A 17,672-nucleotide genomic window follows, 5' to 3' on the forward strand; every position below is an offset into this window, starting at 1 on the left:
TCGGGTTGACAATAGAGCAGCACAGTGTGATGTACTAAAAACTGCCCTGGGCTTTTGGAGTCCCAAGAGACTAGTTTCAATCTCACCTCTGTTACTTGCCACAGTTGTGACCTTGGAGAACTTATGCTAATACTGAGAGTTTTAGTTTCCTTATCTGCAAGCTGGAGAGAGTATATTAGATGATAGCCTCTTTCAGTCCTAATTTTAAGATCTTGGACTCACTGAAAACTCAGGTAGAACTGGAAAACACTTTCTGAGTGAGCTAATGTGAGAGAATAATTTATACATGACATTATAAAGAAAAACAACTCAGAAAGATAAATCAACGCAATGATAAACCAGTATTACAGAGGACCAATAATAAAACATTCTACTCATCCCCTATCAGAGAGTGTATGAACTTTAAAATGAGAATGAGATATAGATTTTGGAGGCCTGGTCAGTATGCAAATTTGTTTTTACTAAATTATGCATGTTTATGATGAGGATTTTATTTTTTATTTAATTGTTGATAAAGTAGTTCAAGGAAGGGGGTGGAGCAGTGGAAGGGACAGATTATAAATACATGTAAGAGAAATAAGCTATTTATAAAAATAAGGAAACATTTCATGAGGGGTACAAAATCTGATCTGTTACCTCCATAGTGTCTAAATTAAAAAGGAACTAATTTGAGTAGATTTAAGAGTAATTCCTCACCCTAACCCAAGAGTATGTATTCCACCCTCCCCATGGCTATACCCCCTAATTTTTCTCATAGGTTGTTTTGTTAGAAGTTGAGCTGTCCTCATATAGTGTCTGACCTGGGAATGGCCCTTGATGATTTCCAAATTCAGTGAAAGAGAGATGTGGATGGGAGGAATAGGAAGATCAGTCACAAAGGCAGAGGTTATCCCATATAGTAAACAGCTTTAACTCTCCCTAGTAGTAAATAACCCTAACTCTCCCTGGACCCTGTCCTTCTTTGCCATTGTGGTATGATGGGAAAAGCTCCTCAGTTTGGATGGCTGCAGTTCAATATGGCCTCTGTAACACTTAGTACTTTCAGTCAACTCATTTAAACTCTCTGTTATTCGGTTTTCTCATCCATAAAATGAGAGGGTTGAATTACATGACTTCTAAAGTTCTTTTTAAGCTATAGATCTATGACAATTTTTCAATAATCCCTTGGGAAACTTATTTATTTATTTATTTTGCTGAGACAATTGGGGTTAAGTGACATGCCCAGGGTCACACAGCCAGGAAGTATTAAGTGAGTGAGGCCAGATTTGAACTCAGGTCCTCCTGACTTCAGGACTGATACTCTATCACTTGGGAAACTTTAAAGTTAACAAATCCTCTTCCAACCTAAATCACCTCTTCATTGCACATTCCTTCCATCTCCTCAAACACTAGTTTCTTCTTGAAGACACCATTTCTCTTAGAATCCTCTCCACAGCTTAGTGCTCTTGCACCCCCTAAAATACTGGTTCAGGAGAAGAAATTAGAGAAGCTGGAACACTCCTTGCTTCCCACAGCCCTTCCAGACTCTCTCTTTCTGCCACCATTATTCAGTAATGATTCCTTCCTTAAAGTTCATGTCCAAGAACTGATAGTCTGGATATAGACTGAAGCATACTGTATTTTACTCTTTCTTTTCCTTTCTTTCTGTTTTTTTTTTTACTTCTTTCTTCTTTTCTTCCCTCCCTTCCTCTTTTCTTTTTTCTTTAATTCATTCATTCTTTCTTTTATTCTTGTTTTCTTATACAAAATGAATAATGTAGAAATTTTTTGCATGATTGCATATGTATAATCTATATCAGATTGCTCAGAATCTCAGGAAAGGGAGAGGAGAGGCAGGTGTTGAATTTGAAATTAAAACTTTAAAAAAATATTGTTTTAACATGAAATTGGGAGAAAATAAAATATTATTTAAAAATAAAAGCAATGGCCATCAAGGCTCATGCAAAAATAGATAGAGTTCATGCCATCTTGTCCTTGTTCCTTCCCCTTGTGGACCTCCAGATCACTCACTCTCTCTTCTCTCTAATAAATTCACTACCTGACTTATAGTCTTCTCCATCACAATTCCTTATTCCTCCATACATTCTGACCTCCCTGTTTTTCAATTTCCTTAACTCCCATGATGACAGCTGGTAAATGTAACAATTGACTCTCTGAAAATAGGTTCACATTTAAGTTAAATCAACATTATTAATATTTTCTTCATTACTTAAGCCTAGATAATCAATATAACAATCAGTCAAGCCCCATTGTGTAGTTTTTGCAGATTTCTAAGGTATAAATGTTCACATTGAAAATTTAACAATAGGCTTTCAGGAGTCAGTACAATGTGGTTATAGCATGGCCTTGCCTCTTCCTCTATTCTATCTGAGCCTTTATCAGAAGTGCTTCCAAAGCTTCCTCTCCCTACCCACTTACTTTACCTCACTCAACTGAACTTGCCCCAAGACCAGAATTCTTAGTTATACTGTATTAAGCAGATGTAGGTGTTTATCATAATTATCAATAACTCCTTTCTATTGGGATGCAATTTTCATAAAGTATTTTCCTTATAACAACTTGAAGGCATTAAAAACATAAGTATTATTAATCTCAGTTTTACAGATAAAAAACTGAGACTTACATAAGTTTTAATAACTTTCCCAGGTCAATAACTTTAATAACTTTCCCTAGAGACAGAAAAACACAAATTAAACAGTCCCTGCCCTTAAAGAAGTTCTCTACTTGAAAGGACAAAAGGAAAATGGACAATATGAAAACAGTCAAGTAAATAATATGCAAACATATATATATATATATATTTATAATATATATATATTTATAATAAAAAGGAATTTTGGGGGAAGAAGACCCATAACAGAGAATCAGGAAAAAGGTTTCTTGTCAAAGGTGGCCCTTGAACTGAATCTAGAAGGAAAATAAGGGTTTCCAAAAAGTAGAAATTAAGACCATTCCCGGCAGGCCTGGAAAATGGCCACTTACTAGAACTAGACAATCTTGTTGCTACTTTGAATTTATCAGGCCTTTCTTCACCTGACAAGAGCTAGGATAGAAGCTGACCAATGACACTTACCTTGGCAAATGTCCTATAGCCCTGAAGGATAGGTCTGTAGCCCGTACAACGGCACAAGTTCCCTGTGGGGTAAAAAGCAAGAAGAAAAAAAAAAGCAGACTTGCCTATTAGTGGTGATGTTCAACAGAGCAAAGAATTATAAAGAGAGTGGATTTGAGGGTTAGGCTGGTGTATCTGGAGTGTCATGGGATCATAGATCTAGAGCTACAAGAGACCTTAGAAAACATCAAGTCCATCCTCTCATTTATATGTGGAGAAACTGAGGCTAAAAGAGGTTAAGTTGTGTTCCAGGGTTCATAAATATCTGGGCAGGATGTATCTATCTACTGTAGCCTCAGCTACACCATTTGGAAAGTTCACAGGGACAGATAGTACCCCCAACCCAGGATGATGGCTACTGTATTGGGGCAGCTAGGTATCCTAATAGATAGAATGTTGGGTCTAGAGATGGGAACTCCAGAGTTCAAATCCAGCCTCAGACACTTAGTAGCTATGTGAGCCTGTCAGATCCTACTAAATACTCATCTGCCTCTGTGGATAAATATAGCACCAACCTACTAGTGTTGTAATGAAAATCAAACTAGATAATAACTGAAAAGTACTTAGCACAGAGCTTGGAACATAAATGTTAGCTATTAATATTATTCAGGTACTTGTCCCCATTTGTAAGGACAATCCAAAATACCTGTTTCTTCTGTCTGCTAAGAAACATAAATCTTTTCCCTCACAACTTAATATTGATCTCTAGCTTAATTACTTTCCTTAAGTAACAAATCTCCCTCTGCCCTGCCACCCCCCACTTACACAATATAGTGGAGGAAAAGAGTAGACATTTGAATATTCATACACTGGCTGCTATAGAGTTTCTCAAACTAGCTCTTCATGGGCCCTCTACTTCCCTTCAACTCCCATTCTGTGAGCTAGGTCCACTGCAGCTGCTCATCAACTATGATGGCGCCAATAAGAGACTTAAAGAGAAGTCCCAGATGCTAGACCTTGTCTTGTGAGATGAACTTCCCTTCACACTGTATGTGCTTTGCCTATAGTATAATTTTTTCCCTGCTGTCTACCCCTATTAAAATGTAAGCTCTTGAGATTAGGCGCCATGTTTCCATCTTTCTCTATACCCCAATAATTTATCACAATGTCTGATACATAATAAGTGCTTGTTGACTAACTGGGGTGAATATAAGGATAGAACGTAATCATAACAATGGTTAATATTTATATAACACTTTAAGATTTGCAAAACACTTTTCAAATACAATTTTATTTTATTCTATCAGAACCCTGGGAGAAAGACACCATTATTATTCCTAATTTTTTTTGGGGGGGTGAGGCAATTGGAGTTAAGTGACTTGCCCAAAGTCACACAGTTAATGAGTCTCTGAGATAGGATTTTAGCTTGGGCAACTTATTCTATTACCATGCTTCCTAACTGCCTATCTCCAACAGCATAAAAAGTCTTCCCAAGGACCTGAATTGAAATCCAATCTCAGACACTTAACACTTCCTAGTTGTGTGACCCTGGACAAGTCACTTAACCAATTGCCTCACAAAAACAAAAAAGTCCTTCCAATAGGAAAGACATTCTGCCAAATGTTAATTCTGATTCTTTAGGTTAAAGAAATTCCCTTTTTTATTGGAATCACAGACTCTCAGAAATGGAAGGGATCTCACAGGACAACTAGTCCAACCTATAGCTGAACAAGAATGCCTTCCATGACAACTCCAACAAATGCTGGAAATCATAAAGACTAAGAAACAAGTCCTTCAGTCATTGTGGGGGATTTCCAAGTTAGGGGAAACCTACTACTTCCTGAGGCTATCCATTCCAGTTTGAGATAATTCTGATTCTTACTAAGTGTCCCCCACTACACTATATTAAGCCTAAAATTTCTTCTTTTGTGGCTTCCATTCACTGTTCCTTGTTCAAGAACGAGGCTAATCCTCCTCCATCATGGTAGACTTTCAAATTATTGAAGATAGCTCTATGTCCTGTCTAGATATTCTCCTTCTTCTAAACAGTGGCATCTCTTGTTCTACTTCTCTCAGCACTGCTCATTTTAAGAGATCAACCTTATATGTCTTAAATACATTCCCTGGCCTTTTGTTTCCCTGCAAGATCTCCAATTCCAAGTACTCCTCGTTGATACCTCCCTGGATTACTTTGGAAGTCAGGGTGGGGATGGGGGACAAACCTTGGAAAGCATTCTCAATTTCTTCCACTGTGGGCTCAGGGTTGTTCCGGAGCAGAGTATACATGCTCATGACAATGCCAGGGGTGCAAAAGCCACACTGAGAGCCATGACTTTTGGAGATTCTCTCCTAAAAAAAGAAAGTTCAAATTGTTGAACCAATAAAAGAAAAAGAAGAAAAAACAAAAATAAAAAATTGTTGAACCAGCTACCCTACCCCAAGGCTTTGACCAGGGCTCAAACAAAGTCATTCATTCAGCCATTACAATTTATTATGTTCATGGTAAATTCAGGGAACTGGAGGAGATACAAAGTTTAGATAAGGTGGAATTTCTGCCTTCACAGAATTCCATTAGGGGAATATAAAACAAATGTAGACCACTATGATACAAAATGGCACATCATAAATGCATGAGAAATTCAAAGCAATATGCTATGTAAAGTTCAAAAGCTGGATGGATTGTCTCAGAATGATTGGATTCCATCTCTAAGGATCTTTAAGTGAAAACTCAATAGCCCCTCATCAGGTATAGTATATTGAAAATTTTTTTTTCCAAGAATGATTGGATTAGTTGCCCACTTAGGTCTCTTCTAATTTTGATTCTGTCCAAATGGGAAAGTCAATGCTGTTTGAGACATAAGGAAAAAGTGCCAGTGAACTTTAGGAAGACTGTTCCACATAAAGTGACCACATATTCTAGACTAGCTGGACAGTATTGATTAAAAGAAAAAATATATTTTAAATATACTTTTTTAAAAAGAAATTTTCTTAGAAGACTTTTCTTAATTTATTTCCCCCTCAAAATATGGTTATACCCAGTTATTCTTGTATTTGTTCAATTGGTTTTCAATTATCGAACTCTTTATGATTTTATTTGGGTTTTTCTTGGCAAAGATAATGGAGTGATTTGCTATATCCTTCTCTATTTCATTTTGCAGATGAGGAAACTAAAGCTTTCCTACCTTATGTCCAATCAGTAGGTATTAAGGAACTATATCATTAGATTGTTTAACCTTAATACCAATGCCACTGTCCTCTTAATTATAGTGATTCCAGAAAGACTGGAAGAAAGGTGAGAAATGGGATTTTTGTTAACAGGTTTTGTGATAAGATTGGACTACCTTGCCTTTTGAAGAAGTTAGGAATAAGAACCTTTTTCCCTGTATCAGATTATCAGGATAAAATTTTTCATTCTATCTTTCATCTACTATTTCAAAATAAGCAGAAGTATTCATTAGTTCTTATATCATTCCTATGAATTACGTAAATGAATGACATGCTGTTTTTACTGTTAAAGAAATTAATATTTCAGGAAGTGAAGCAACATCCTCATAGGCATTCTGTAAGTCAGTGGCTGGCCCAAGGAATAGAGGCTCCTGAAAGGATGTTGGCCACAGAAAAAGAGGTTTGGGGCTTTTTAATGGGAAAATGGAGGATTAAAGGTAAAATGAGGCATATTAAAGTTTTGGATCAAAGAGTTATGAAAGTCTGGAGGTAAAGGGTGGGGGCAGAGGGAATCCTAGCACCTAGATTCTAGATATGAACCTGACATTTCCTGTGATATTGGAAAATAATCACTTAACAATTCTGTGCCTCAGAAATAGTGAGAACAGTTTTTGGTGCTACCTTATTTCAAATAGGAATTTATTTATGTTACCCTACTTGTTGCTTTCCTTTGGTTAAAGAAAGACTTCCCCACAAGCTACAACATTACGCCCTTTGCATCCCTCTCCATTGGGAGTAAACTTCGTTTTACAAAAGAAAAAAAAAAAGGCAAAACAGGTCTCTGAGCTCAAAGAGCTAGAATTCTTTGGAACTCTAGGAAATAACATATAAATAACTAGATGCATATGAAAGAAAGAGACAGAGAAAAAAAAGAGAGACAAAGATAAAGATAGCACAGAGACAGAGACAGAGAGACAGAGACAGAAAAACATACACAGAGACAGAGACAGACAGAGATAAGGAGAAAGAGACAGACAAAAGCATATACACACACATATGCAAAGAGAGAAAGGCAGAGATAAAGACAGAGAGAGAAAGAGAGACAAGAGAAAGACAGAGACAGAGGTATATTACATATAAACATATATGTGCATATATACATGTATATACATATATATATATACATTTATACACACGTATATCCATATATTCACAATATTTGAATGCACTTAATTATTAACCAGTTCTATCCTCCATATATGTCTTCCATGTTCTTTGAGGACTGCTCTGGTCTTTCTTTATATTTCTAGTGTAAGCAGAATCTGACATTGAGCACGTAAGAATTATAGATTTGGAGAAAGAAATGATATTAGAATTCATTTGATTTTTCCACATCTGTCATTTTTACAGATATAAAAGCTGAGGCCCAGAGAGTTAAAGGGACTTGTCCAAGGTGGCACAGATTAGTAAGTGGCAGAAGCAGGGACTGAGCTGCTCACAGCTTCTATTTCCAAAATGCATAGAGTTTTCCACTTAATTGTCCTGTGTACCACATTTATTTGGATGTGCATAATAGTCCATAAGGACAAGGATAAATGGTGGCTTCTCTAAACTTTGCAGCTTGTCCCATTGCCTAGCTCAGTCTTTAAAATGTTTGTTGATTGAATAAACAATATTTTGTAAAAGTAATATCCTTTCCCAGATCATGGGCCTTCCTTTTTGGTTCAGAAGATAAGGTCAATATCATGGGAAGCCTTGTTGCCCATAATTACCATAAGCACCAAAAGAGAAAAAAGGTATCATTTCTAGCACCTAGCATAGTACCAATACACAGTAGATACTTAATAAATATTGATTAATTCATTTCCTCCTTTTCTTTACCTTTTCTTCCTCCTACTAAAATGTTGGGGTCTCAAGATTTTTGTTCCATAGGGAAAAGTAGACTCAAGTATGACTTCCTTCAGCCTCCTAGTACCCACAAGAAGCAGAGAAGAGTACTTTCTCTATTTTATAAATTCAGCCCAGTGGTATGTACATCAAAAAGCAGGATTAAATACAAAGCCCAATGTTTGTAATGTACTTAAACCTGATGTCATCAAGGAGCACTTCCCTTACAGAGATATGGAGTGAGCTAAAGACCTCTGAGTTGTTTTCCAACTCTGAGAATCTGTCAAATCATGAGTCCAAGGTATAATTCTCTGCAAATTTCCTATTGCCAAAAAGTCTGCTTTTTCTTCTCTGGTTTACCACCCTCAGCACCAGCCCAGCTTACCTGGACAGGATGCAGCCTGGTCTTGGTACTTCCTATTCCTTCCACAGTTGTCACAGCAACATGGTGTAGGGAGCAGATAGGGGCCAAACAGGCATTGACAGAAAAGTGGCTGGAAATCCAAGTAAAGGATGGTAGAACTAGACCTGGAACAGACCTCAAAGTCCACATACCTCAACTCTCTCATTGTACAAACGAGGAATCAGAGTAGAAACATTATATGACTTACCCAAGATCACACAAATTAAGAGTCTGAGGTAGGATGTGAACACAAAATGTAGGTCCCCTTCTTTTCATGGCATCACATCACATTCTTTCATATTCTCCTTCCTGTCTCTTTCTTTTTCTCTCTCTCTCTCTTCCTCTTTCTCTCCCTTTCTTCTCTCTCTCTCTCTCTCTCTCTCTCTCTCTCTCTCCCTCTCCTCTCTCTCTCTCTCTCTCTCTCTCTCTCTCTCTCTCTCTCTCTCTCTCTCTCTCTCTCTCTCCCCCCCCATGTTTTCTCCTTTCCCTCTCTATCTGTTTTTCTCTCTCCTTCTTTCTCAATCTTTCCTTTCTACTAGCCCCTCCAGTATTTGCCTTCTTCCTTTTCTCTCTTCCTTCCTTTTCCTTCTCCCTCCCTTTTTTCCCTTCCTTCTTTGCTTCCTTCCAAAGATCAGAGGTAATCCTAAAATAGCCCATAGCTGTTACAGTATCTTAAAGTTGGAAAGGGCCTCAGCAAACACCTAGTAGAGGGGAACCCAATATCTCCAAAGACAACATCTTTCACTTTGGTTTGGCTCTAATTATTAGGAAGCTTTGTCTTAAGTGCCTCAGATACATACCAGCTGTATAACCCTAGGGAAATCACTTAACCCTGTTTGCTTCCATTTCCTCATCTGTAAAATGAGCTGGAGAAAGAAAGGACAAATCACTCCATTATATCTGCCAAGAAAACCCCAGATGGGATCACAAAGAGTAAGATGTGACTAAAACAAATGAACAGCAAAGAATCTGTTCATTTGTAACTTTTGTTGATTGGTCTTAGTTTCATTTTCAGGGCCAAACTGAATAACCCTAATCCTTCTTTCTTATGACTGTTCTTCATATGTTTAAAATAGCTTTCATGTCTGATCCCATTCCCAACACACAAACACACACACACACACACACACTCACCCCAAATTGTCATTTCCAGGCTAAATATCCCAAGTTCCTTCAATCAGTCCTCATGCATGTATAATACCACAATAGTGAGACCCTTCATCATCCTTGTTGTCCTTTTCTGTTGTGGACACACTCATATATGAAATCATATCTGAGCCCTGGCAGTCCCATCAATAAGTAAAGGATACACAATTTTATTCTTGAGCCGATCGTACTTGGACAGCATTACGGTGCAGGCCCCACAGCCACCTTCTCCACAGCCAAGTTTGGTCCCACTTAACCCCACTGGGAATACAAGAGTTAAGGAAAAGGAGTCCCCAATACAAAGGAATCCTTTCTGTGATTCAGCCCCTGGACATGCTGGAACAGAATAGTCCCTTGAGGAGTCACCCACTCAGGTAGCAAAGCTAGAACACTACATTTATAAGTGTCCTATCTTTTCTAATATATGCAAGTAAAAGAGCCAAACATCCTCATTAATATTCCTGCTATTAATCAGGCATGACTCAGTATTTCTGGAACATAACAGGAAAAGGGCCATCCCCATTTCATAAAGGAAACTGAAAGAGAAAGTGTCCTCAGCCAGTTCTGTAGTTCACTGGTACAATCTCTCCAGATCTATTACCAGATGTAGGCAGTTCTGTAGCTCCTCTCCACATGAAGTCTGGATGGTCCCAAAAAATCATCATAGGATAATAGATTAAGAGCTAGAATGGAATCATTTTAGTAGTAGGCTAAAGGAGGCACCCTTTCTGATCTATTAACTTAAAGCCATCAAATTTAATCCTTTATACCCATAGAATCATGAACAATTGGAGTTAAAATGAGATTTTAGAGGTTATCTAGCCTAAGCTAATTATTCCCAAACCCCACTGTCCTCTACCTCCACATCTGGCCATTATTCAGAACAAAAACCGAAAGGTTATCACTTGCTCAAGGACACATAACTAACCAAAAGCTGGGACTAGAGCTCAGGTGTCACCTCTGCCCTATCCTGTCTCCCCTCAGAAGTCTGCTACCACCCTCTGAAGGCTGTCTCTTCTTCAAGCTTTGAGGATACATTTTCTTCTCAGATAAACCAAGAGTGTTGTCTCTGGATCTGCATTCTTTTCCACCACCTAAAACAGAGGGAAAGAAAAATGTATCCCATTAAGCACTTAGGAAGCTTATTTTTTTTTATTCAACAGCAATTAAATATGTATTAATCTCCTATTTTGTATAAAGAACTGTGCTAATCACTAGAGATAGAATGGCAAAAATGAAATAGTACTTGTTTCCAAGAAACCTATGTTCTATTGATAGGATATAATATGCAGATCTAACTAAGAAAAAAATTAAAGTGAGTGAGTGTACAAGCAACACTAGTGGGAGAGGAAGGAGAGAGAATTGGGAAGGCTTCAAGGAGGAGGTGCAAAGAGAATAAAGCCTTGAAAGAAGACAAGAACTTTGAGGGGCAAGACAAAGAAATCATTCCAGGCAAGGGGCTTGAGGCATGGAGGCATGAGATAAGTACTGATTTGGGGGAGCTTCTGGTAGTCTAGCTTGATTATAATAAAGCAAAGTTTGCAAAATGAATTAGTGTGAATTAAGGCTGAAAATGTGGGTAGGAGTCAGAATGTGGAAGATCTTAAATGTCACACTGAGACTATTTTAAGCCTATAGAATATGGGGAGCATTTGAAAGTTTTTAGTCAAGGGAAGGACCTATAGGAAATTACAGGGCTAGCATTCAGGGATTTGCAGGAGCCAGACAGAATAGTTCATGCTAATCATTAAGTTTTTAGTGTAGGAATGTCAACTACAATTCAGTGCTTGAATTATTGTTTATTTGATTGTCTAGATTTAAGAAACGGATAAATAAAGTATTAATAATCCAGAATAAACTTTAAAGTACATAGGAGAGCCCGTTGTTAAAGATTTACTATCACACCTCTGTGGAGAATGTATGGGAAAAGGGTAAATTGCAGAGGTGAGAGGCTGGATGCAGAGAAACCAATTCAATTGCAATAGTGTAAGTGAGAGGTAATTGGAGCTGAATTATAGTGGCAAGTCTATAAGAGCAAGAAGGGGAAATGATGTAAGAGATTTACAAGATTTGGCATGACTGGATATGGGGCAAGTGGGGGTAAGGGAAAGAGTCGCTGTCTCTCATAAGAGTTTGCAAAGATCATTGGGGCACAAGAAGTCAAGTTAAAGCTAGAATGTCTCTAAAGGGTCATAGAAAAGTTAACATATTAAATAAACCTTCAATTCTTAATGCCAAATTGACTCATGATGCTGAGCTTTCTGCAGCATTTAAAATTATGATATTCTGCTCTAGACTTGCTACTTTGTTTAAAGTCCAAATTCCTGCTAGGCCACACCTACAAATTGCAGGGGTGTCAGATAGTAGCACTGGGAAGGACGCCAAACTAGCACAATTATAAGATCATGAGTTTAGAGTTGAAAGAGATCTTAGAGGTCACCTAGAATTATATCTTCATACATTGACTTTAATAAATCTCTAGCTCTGTAGGAAATGGTCAGGCTTCTGGCCTACAGAACTACAGCTTTATTAATGATTAGACATCACAATCAGGCAGCAAAATTCACTAGATTTGAGGAAAGGAAGTTTAAGTCTAGCATTTTGGGAAGGCATGTGGTAGAAATGCTTAATAAGCTCATTCTAGGGAAACAACTTGGTTTGTCCTGTGTTTGAACTCAGGAAGTCCAATGCATAGTCCCTTATCAGCTCACTTCTAGCCTACATCAATACCCTCTTGAATAGTGATCCAATTTCTAGGTCCTCTTATTCATCTTCCTCACCATTTCAGATTAATCTTCCTAAAGCACCATTTTGATCATAATGCCCTGCTCAAAAACCTTTAATTGCTTTCCATTTTACCATTCAAATCCAAATTCTTTAGCCTGACATTCAAGGCTGTCTACATTGGCTCTCCAGGTTACCTCTTCTGATCTAATTTCCTATTAGGTGATTACATGAAAGCTATACTCCAAAACCAAGGTCTAACATTCTCTGAGCAAAATTCATACTTTTCCAACTACAAGCCTTTATTAATGTGGTTCCGCTATATGAGATACCTTTCCCACCTAGGAAATTCCTATTCATTGTTCAATGTCCAATTCAAACTATCCCTCTTCCTTTATAGCTTTCCTGAATAATTTATCCTGCTAAAAAATATTTTCTCTCTTCTCTGAAAAACTCTGTGCCATTCTGTAGTATTTATCACATATTGCTTTTACCATGGAGATCTGTGTGTTCAATTATATAGTCAACAAGATTGGAAACTGTATCTTTTAGACTTTTCTAGATTTCACTAGCACAGAGCTACACAAACAATAAAAACTCAGATAGCAAATTAATGAAGGAAGAATCTGAATTCAGCTCCAGCCTCAGACACTAGCTATGGGAAAATCCTTGGACTTGTTTTAGGAACCTTAACCAATCTAACCCCAGTGCACTATAACTGAAAAAAAAAGATTTCTAGTTCCACAACTCCTTCCAAGTATCTAAAACTCCATTAAGGAGAAATATTGACTAATAAGAATCATATTTGTCCTGAAATTGCAGAATTTGTAATTTTGTCACTGTAAGTACCCCCTCATCTTCAAATCATCACCTCACTTTTACTTAGCAGACAATTATTGAAAGTTGCTGTGGCCAAAAAAATCTCATCCTCTTATCAGCAGATTCCTGGATATTACTTCTCTGAATTTAATTAGGCAATATGAAAAGTGACTGTCTATCACCCATTCTGACCTTGAAATATTTACAGTTTTATTGGACTAGACATATTGTATGCCTCAAAGAATTTTGGGAAGGCATTTATTTAAAAATAGATGGATAAATAATTATTTCAATATAATTAATTTTCTTTGTATTCCTATGCATTTTGTTTCACATGCTTAAAGCCATCCTCCTGAAAAGAGTTCACTAGGCTGCCATGGAGTCCCTTTGTACCTAGAGCACAGTCACAGGATAACCTGCATGCCATCATGAGGTCACAGAGTGGGACTTTGGTTGAGGAATTAAAGCAGAAGCTGATTCTTAAGATATTTATTGACAGACGACTAGGATAGCTTTGAAACTAACCTGTTAAAATTATTATACACTTTTTAAAGTATAAATTAAATTATATATATATATAAATAAAGTATAAATTAAAGTATAATAATAATAAACTGTGTTTAATAGAGTCATAGCTTCATATTTTTTCTGTTCTATTTGCCATAGAAATGTTTTCTTCTTTGATGTTCATTAAGTACAGAATTTTACAAATTATTCTTTATTTTTTAATGTGTAAAAGAAAACAAAAGGAAGGCTAAAAGGAAACAAAAATAGAACAGTTTTTAAAATTACTCATTAAACTTATTATATATTTAAAAGGAAAAACAAACTATGCAATTCCATTTCACACTAGAAATATTCAGTTCATTTGATGCTTGTTACATTCAGCATTTAAAAAATTTTTAAGTTAAAAAAAGAAATTTTAAAGTAATTTCCCTGGTCAGACAACACCTGGAATATTGTGTTCATCTCTGTATGTCTCATTTTAATAATGGCAACCATAAAAGATGCTCAGATGAGAATAATCAGGGTGTTTTCAAGGAAAGGACACTGTGCCATGGAAGGATTGACTAAATCTTTGAATTAAGACCCAGAAAAAAAGAATACTTAAGGGAAGAAATGATAACTGTCTTCAAGTATTTGAAAATTGGTCCTGGAAAAGACAATATGTAAAGGGAAGAAAACAAACATTTTATTAAGATATTGTGTTAAGATTTTGATGACAACCCAGGGAAGTAAATGCTATTTTTATTCCCATTTGATAGTTGAGGAAACTGAGGCAAGCAGAATTTAAATTGACTAGATGATCTGACAGGTCCCTTCAACCTCTGTGATATCTAGACATGCTTGCAATCTTTCTTCATTTGGGATGAATGGAGGAAACCAGGAAGCTATGTATCCTCAGAGAAGCATTCTCATTTATTATACTGAATATTATATCATTCACTATAGTGAGGCAGCACACCTCCACATTTAAAAGGCAGGACTCCTTTGCCCGTGTGATTACAAACAAAGCTGCTGTAGACAGCTTTTGTAAAAAGCTTTTATTTTTGTAAAAAAAATAAAATAAAATAAAATTTTATTTTGTAAAAAAAATAAAATAAAATAAAATAAAACATACATGTGTATGTTTGTATTATGCAAGACAATTCATTTCTTGAAAGATTTCTCTATATTAGCTATTATCTATGGCTAATATATTGCAATGCATTTATAATATAATACATATTGTCACATAATTTATTATTTACACATGTATATGTACATACATATGTATAAATATGCATGTGCATGCCTATATATACATATTCACATGTGTGAATATGTGTATATACAAGACAGTTTATATATAACATTTTATACACACACACACACACACACACACACACGACAGTACATTTCTTTTCTTGGAAACAGCAAAGGCAGCTAAGTCTCCCTTGCTTGGAATAACCCAAAACATTCCCTCTCCTTTAAATCCTACATTTCCTTCTCAAATCAGTAGAAGAACTACCTTCTACCTGAAAAGTTTCTCCTTCCTCCTAAACTTGGTATTTAACTTGTAATAATTCTTTATATTCTTCATATGTACGTGATAACTCTTCTAATAGGAATATAAGACCCTTAAGTATAAGGACTATTACATTCTTTTCTTTGTATTTCTAATACATAATAAGTACTATGACAAATATTTGATTGCTGTAAAACAATACTCACAACCCTAGGTATATGGGTGCTATTATGATCCCCATTTTACAGTTAAGGAAACTGAGGCAGACAGAGGTTATGATTTGCACAGTTATATAGACAGTTATTTCCCTTTCAATATTTGAATATTTTCAAATAAACACTAAAACATAGACTGTTCCCAAAGGTTTTATATATGTAACACTCCTGTATTTATAACTATATAAATAAATGTAAATAGGGAACTATTTTAACAAAATCCTCATTTTCTGACATATTCTCATCTGTTCAAAGAAACAAAATGAGGAATATACTCTATGAAAAGTAATGTTAAGTTATGGAAGGAACACAGGATTTGGAGTCAGAAGAACTGGTTTCATTTATAACTCTGTCACTGATTAACTGGATGACTTTGAGCAAGTCATTTTTGTAAAAATAAGAATTTGAGATAAGATGAAATCTCCTATGTCCAAATCCTATGATCTTTTTTTCCCCATCCCTCACTCCTCAAAGAGAGGAGATTAGATTTCAGGCAAAGGACTCATGGTCTTTCAACTCTATGATCTCTCAGTCTAACTCCATCCTGAGTTTTCCTAAGTCATGGTCTAGTTCTGATCTTGGGCCCATCCCAATTTTTTCTGCCAGTCAAGAAGCTCATGTTCTCTAAAGCTGCAGAAGAATCAATCTTTGAAGTTGATGGCATGTTGTAGGCAGGTAGGGACTCCCTTTGGAGCAAGGAGAAATGAGATGGGGAGGAGACAGAGAAAACTTGTCCTTTCCTCTCTCTCCAAAATAAGTAGAGACCAAAGGAGAGAGGAGATGGGTACATCTCCAGTTCTCTGATTGGTTGTATAAGTGGGCAAGTAGCAAGAAGCTTGTAGTTGATGGTGATTCTCCAAAAGGGAAAAGTTCTTAGTTAAACAGACCTGCACTGCCCTGCAGTAAGCTTTGTCTAATGGCTGGCTAGGACTCCACTCTAAATGTTCCATAGAGGGTCAGGCTTCCTAGTTCTTTTGCTTTCATTTTTTGAAAACAAGGACAATGTTCTCAAACCCAAGTTCTCTAAGAACTCTCTCAGCTCCCCCTTCATTTTATGCACCCATAGAAATCTAATACACACACATATACATTCACAGGCATACACACCCATAATCTGTTCAAGCCACCCGCCTCACAAGTCTAGGACCTCTTAGGAACCTTTAGGATTTAGAACTAGAAGGATTCTAAAGAATCATTTTGTTCAAATCTCTCCTTACAGGTGGAAATACAAAAGCCCCATTGCTGAGGAGATTTGTTCAAAGTTAAGTCAGCAATAAGGGGTAAAGTAAGGATTTGAATCAGGATCCTCCCAGTCTCATGGGACGCAACATCCTTTTCCACTATCCTGACTGCACAACAGATTTGTTTACCACATGTTCTTTCCTACCAAACCAACTTCCTGTTTTTATCTTATTTTTCCCCTCCCCAACCTCTCCCAATGTTTTCCCCTGTAATGCAACCCAGAAAAAGTTAGACTTCTTATAAAAACTTAACACCAGTTCTGTAAGCATAAAAGGAGAGAGAAAAAACGTTCGACTGAGCTGGTTCACTCGCGCGCACACACACACTTTCCTGATGAAAAACAGAGCCAAAGGTCAGAGCGTTGCTTACCTTTTTGCCGTTGACAAAGAAAACCAACTCACTGGGTGCCATGATCATGGACTGAGGTTCCTGTGCTGCTAGCACCCTCAAGTTACCCCTCACAGCTGTCTCTGTTGGGTCGCAGCAGAGATACCTTGTGTCCAGATATAATTTAATTTAAAAAACGGAAAAAACAACCAGCGACGAACAGGCACAAAAAGTCCTTGGCAAAAGCCTCTCCAGTCTGCATAATCTCCACCAATCTTACACAGCCAATGACAGATCCGTCCGTGTGTCGGAAGAGTTTCTGGGAAACCACATGCAGATATTGCCAGAGCAAGCCCCCAGCACTAGGCGGATTTCTCACTTTCTGCACACACCCACCCCGCTTTATCCTTCCTCCTTCTTCATCTCTTTCTATTGTGGGGCGGGACTGAAGGTGGGGCCAAAGAGGTCTCCCGGACGGACGAGCCTCATTCCAACATGTGATTGCCCACTCTTGCCGGCTCCTTCGAAAGCACAGACTCCACCCCAGTGTCAACCCGAACGAGTTCTTTCCCTTTTCAGGCGTGGAGTAGATGTTTATTAAAAGGTTGTCCAATTAAAGAGATGATACTGGGAAATCTAAACATTTTTAAATGAGTTGTTCCTCTGAAACTTGAAAGGGATTGT

General features: G+C 37.1%; 1 protein-coding gene across 1 annotated transcript in view; it reads right to left on the reverse strand.

Moving 5' to 3' along the window:
* The window catches only part of XDH (xanthine dehydrogenase), a 67,602-nt gene extending 50,176 nt beyond the window's left edge, over positions 1 to 17,426 (reverse strand). Inside the window, exons 1-6 of the mRNA XM_003757821.4 lie at positions 17,031 to 17,426; positions 10,690 to 10,747; positions 9,818 to 9,914; positions 8,490 to 8,598; positions 5,275 to 5,401; positions 3,074 to 3,135 (exon numbers count right to left, since the gene is read on the reverse strand). Coding sequence (XP_003757869.2) covers positions 3,074 to 3,135; positions 5,275 to 5,401; positions 8,490 to 8,598; positions 9,818 to 9,914; positions 10,690 to 10,747; positions 17,031 to 17,078 — 501 coding nt within the window. The 5' untranslated portion in view covers positions 17,079 to 17,426. The remainder of the gene's footprint in view (positions 1 to 3,073; positions 3,136 to 5,274; positions 5,402 to 8,489; positions 8,599 to 9,817; positions 9,915 to 10,689; positions 10,748 to 17,030) is intronic.
* Between the last annotated feature and the right edge of the window lie 246 nt (positions 17,427 to 17,672).

This window comes from Sarcophilus harrisii, chromosome 2 (genome assembly GCF_902635505.1).
Source record: "Sarcophilus harrisii chromosome 2, mSarHar1.11, whole genome shotgun sequence".
NCBI classification, from domain to species: domain Eukaryota; kingdom Metazoa; phylum Chordata; class Mammalia; order Dasyuromorphia; family Dasyuridae; genus Sarcophilus; species Sarcophilus harrisii.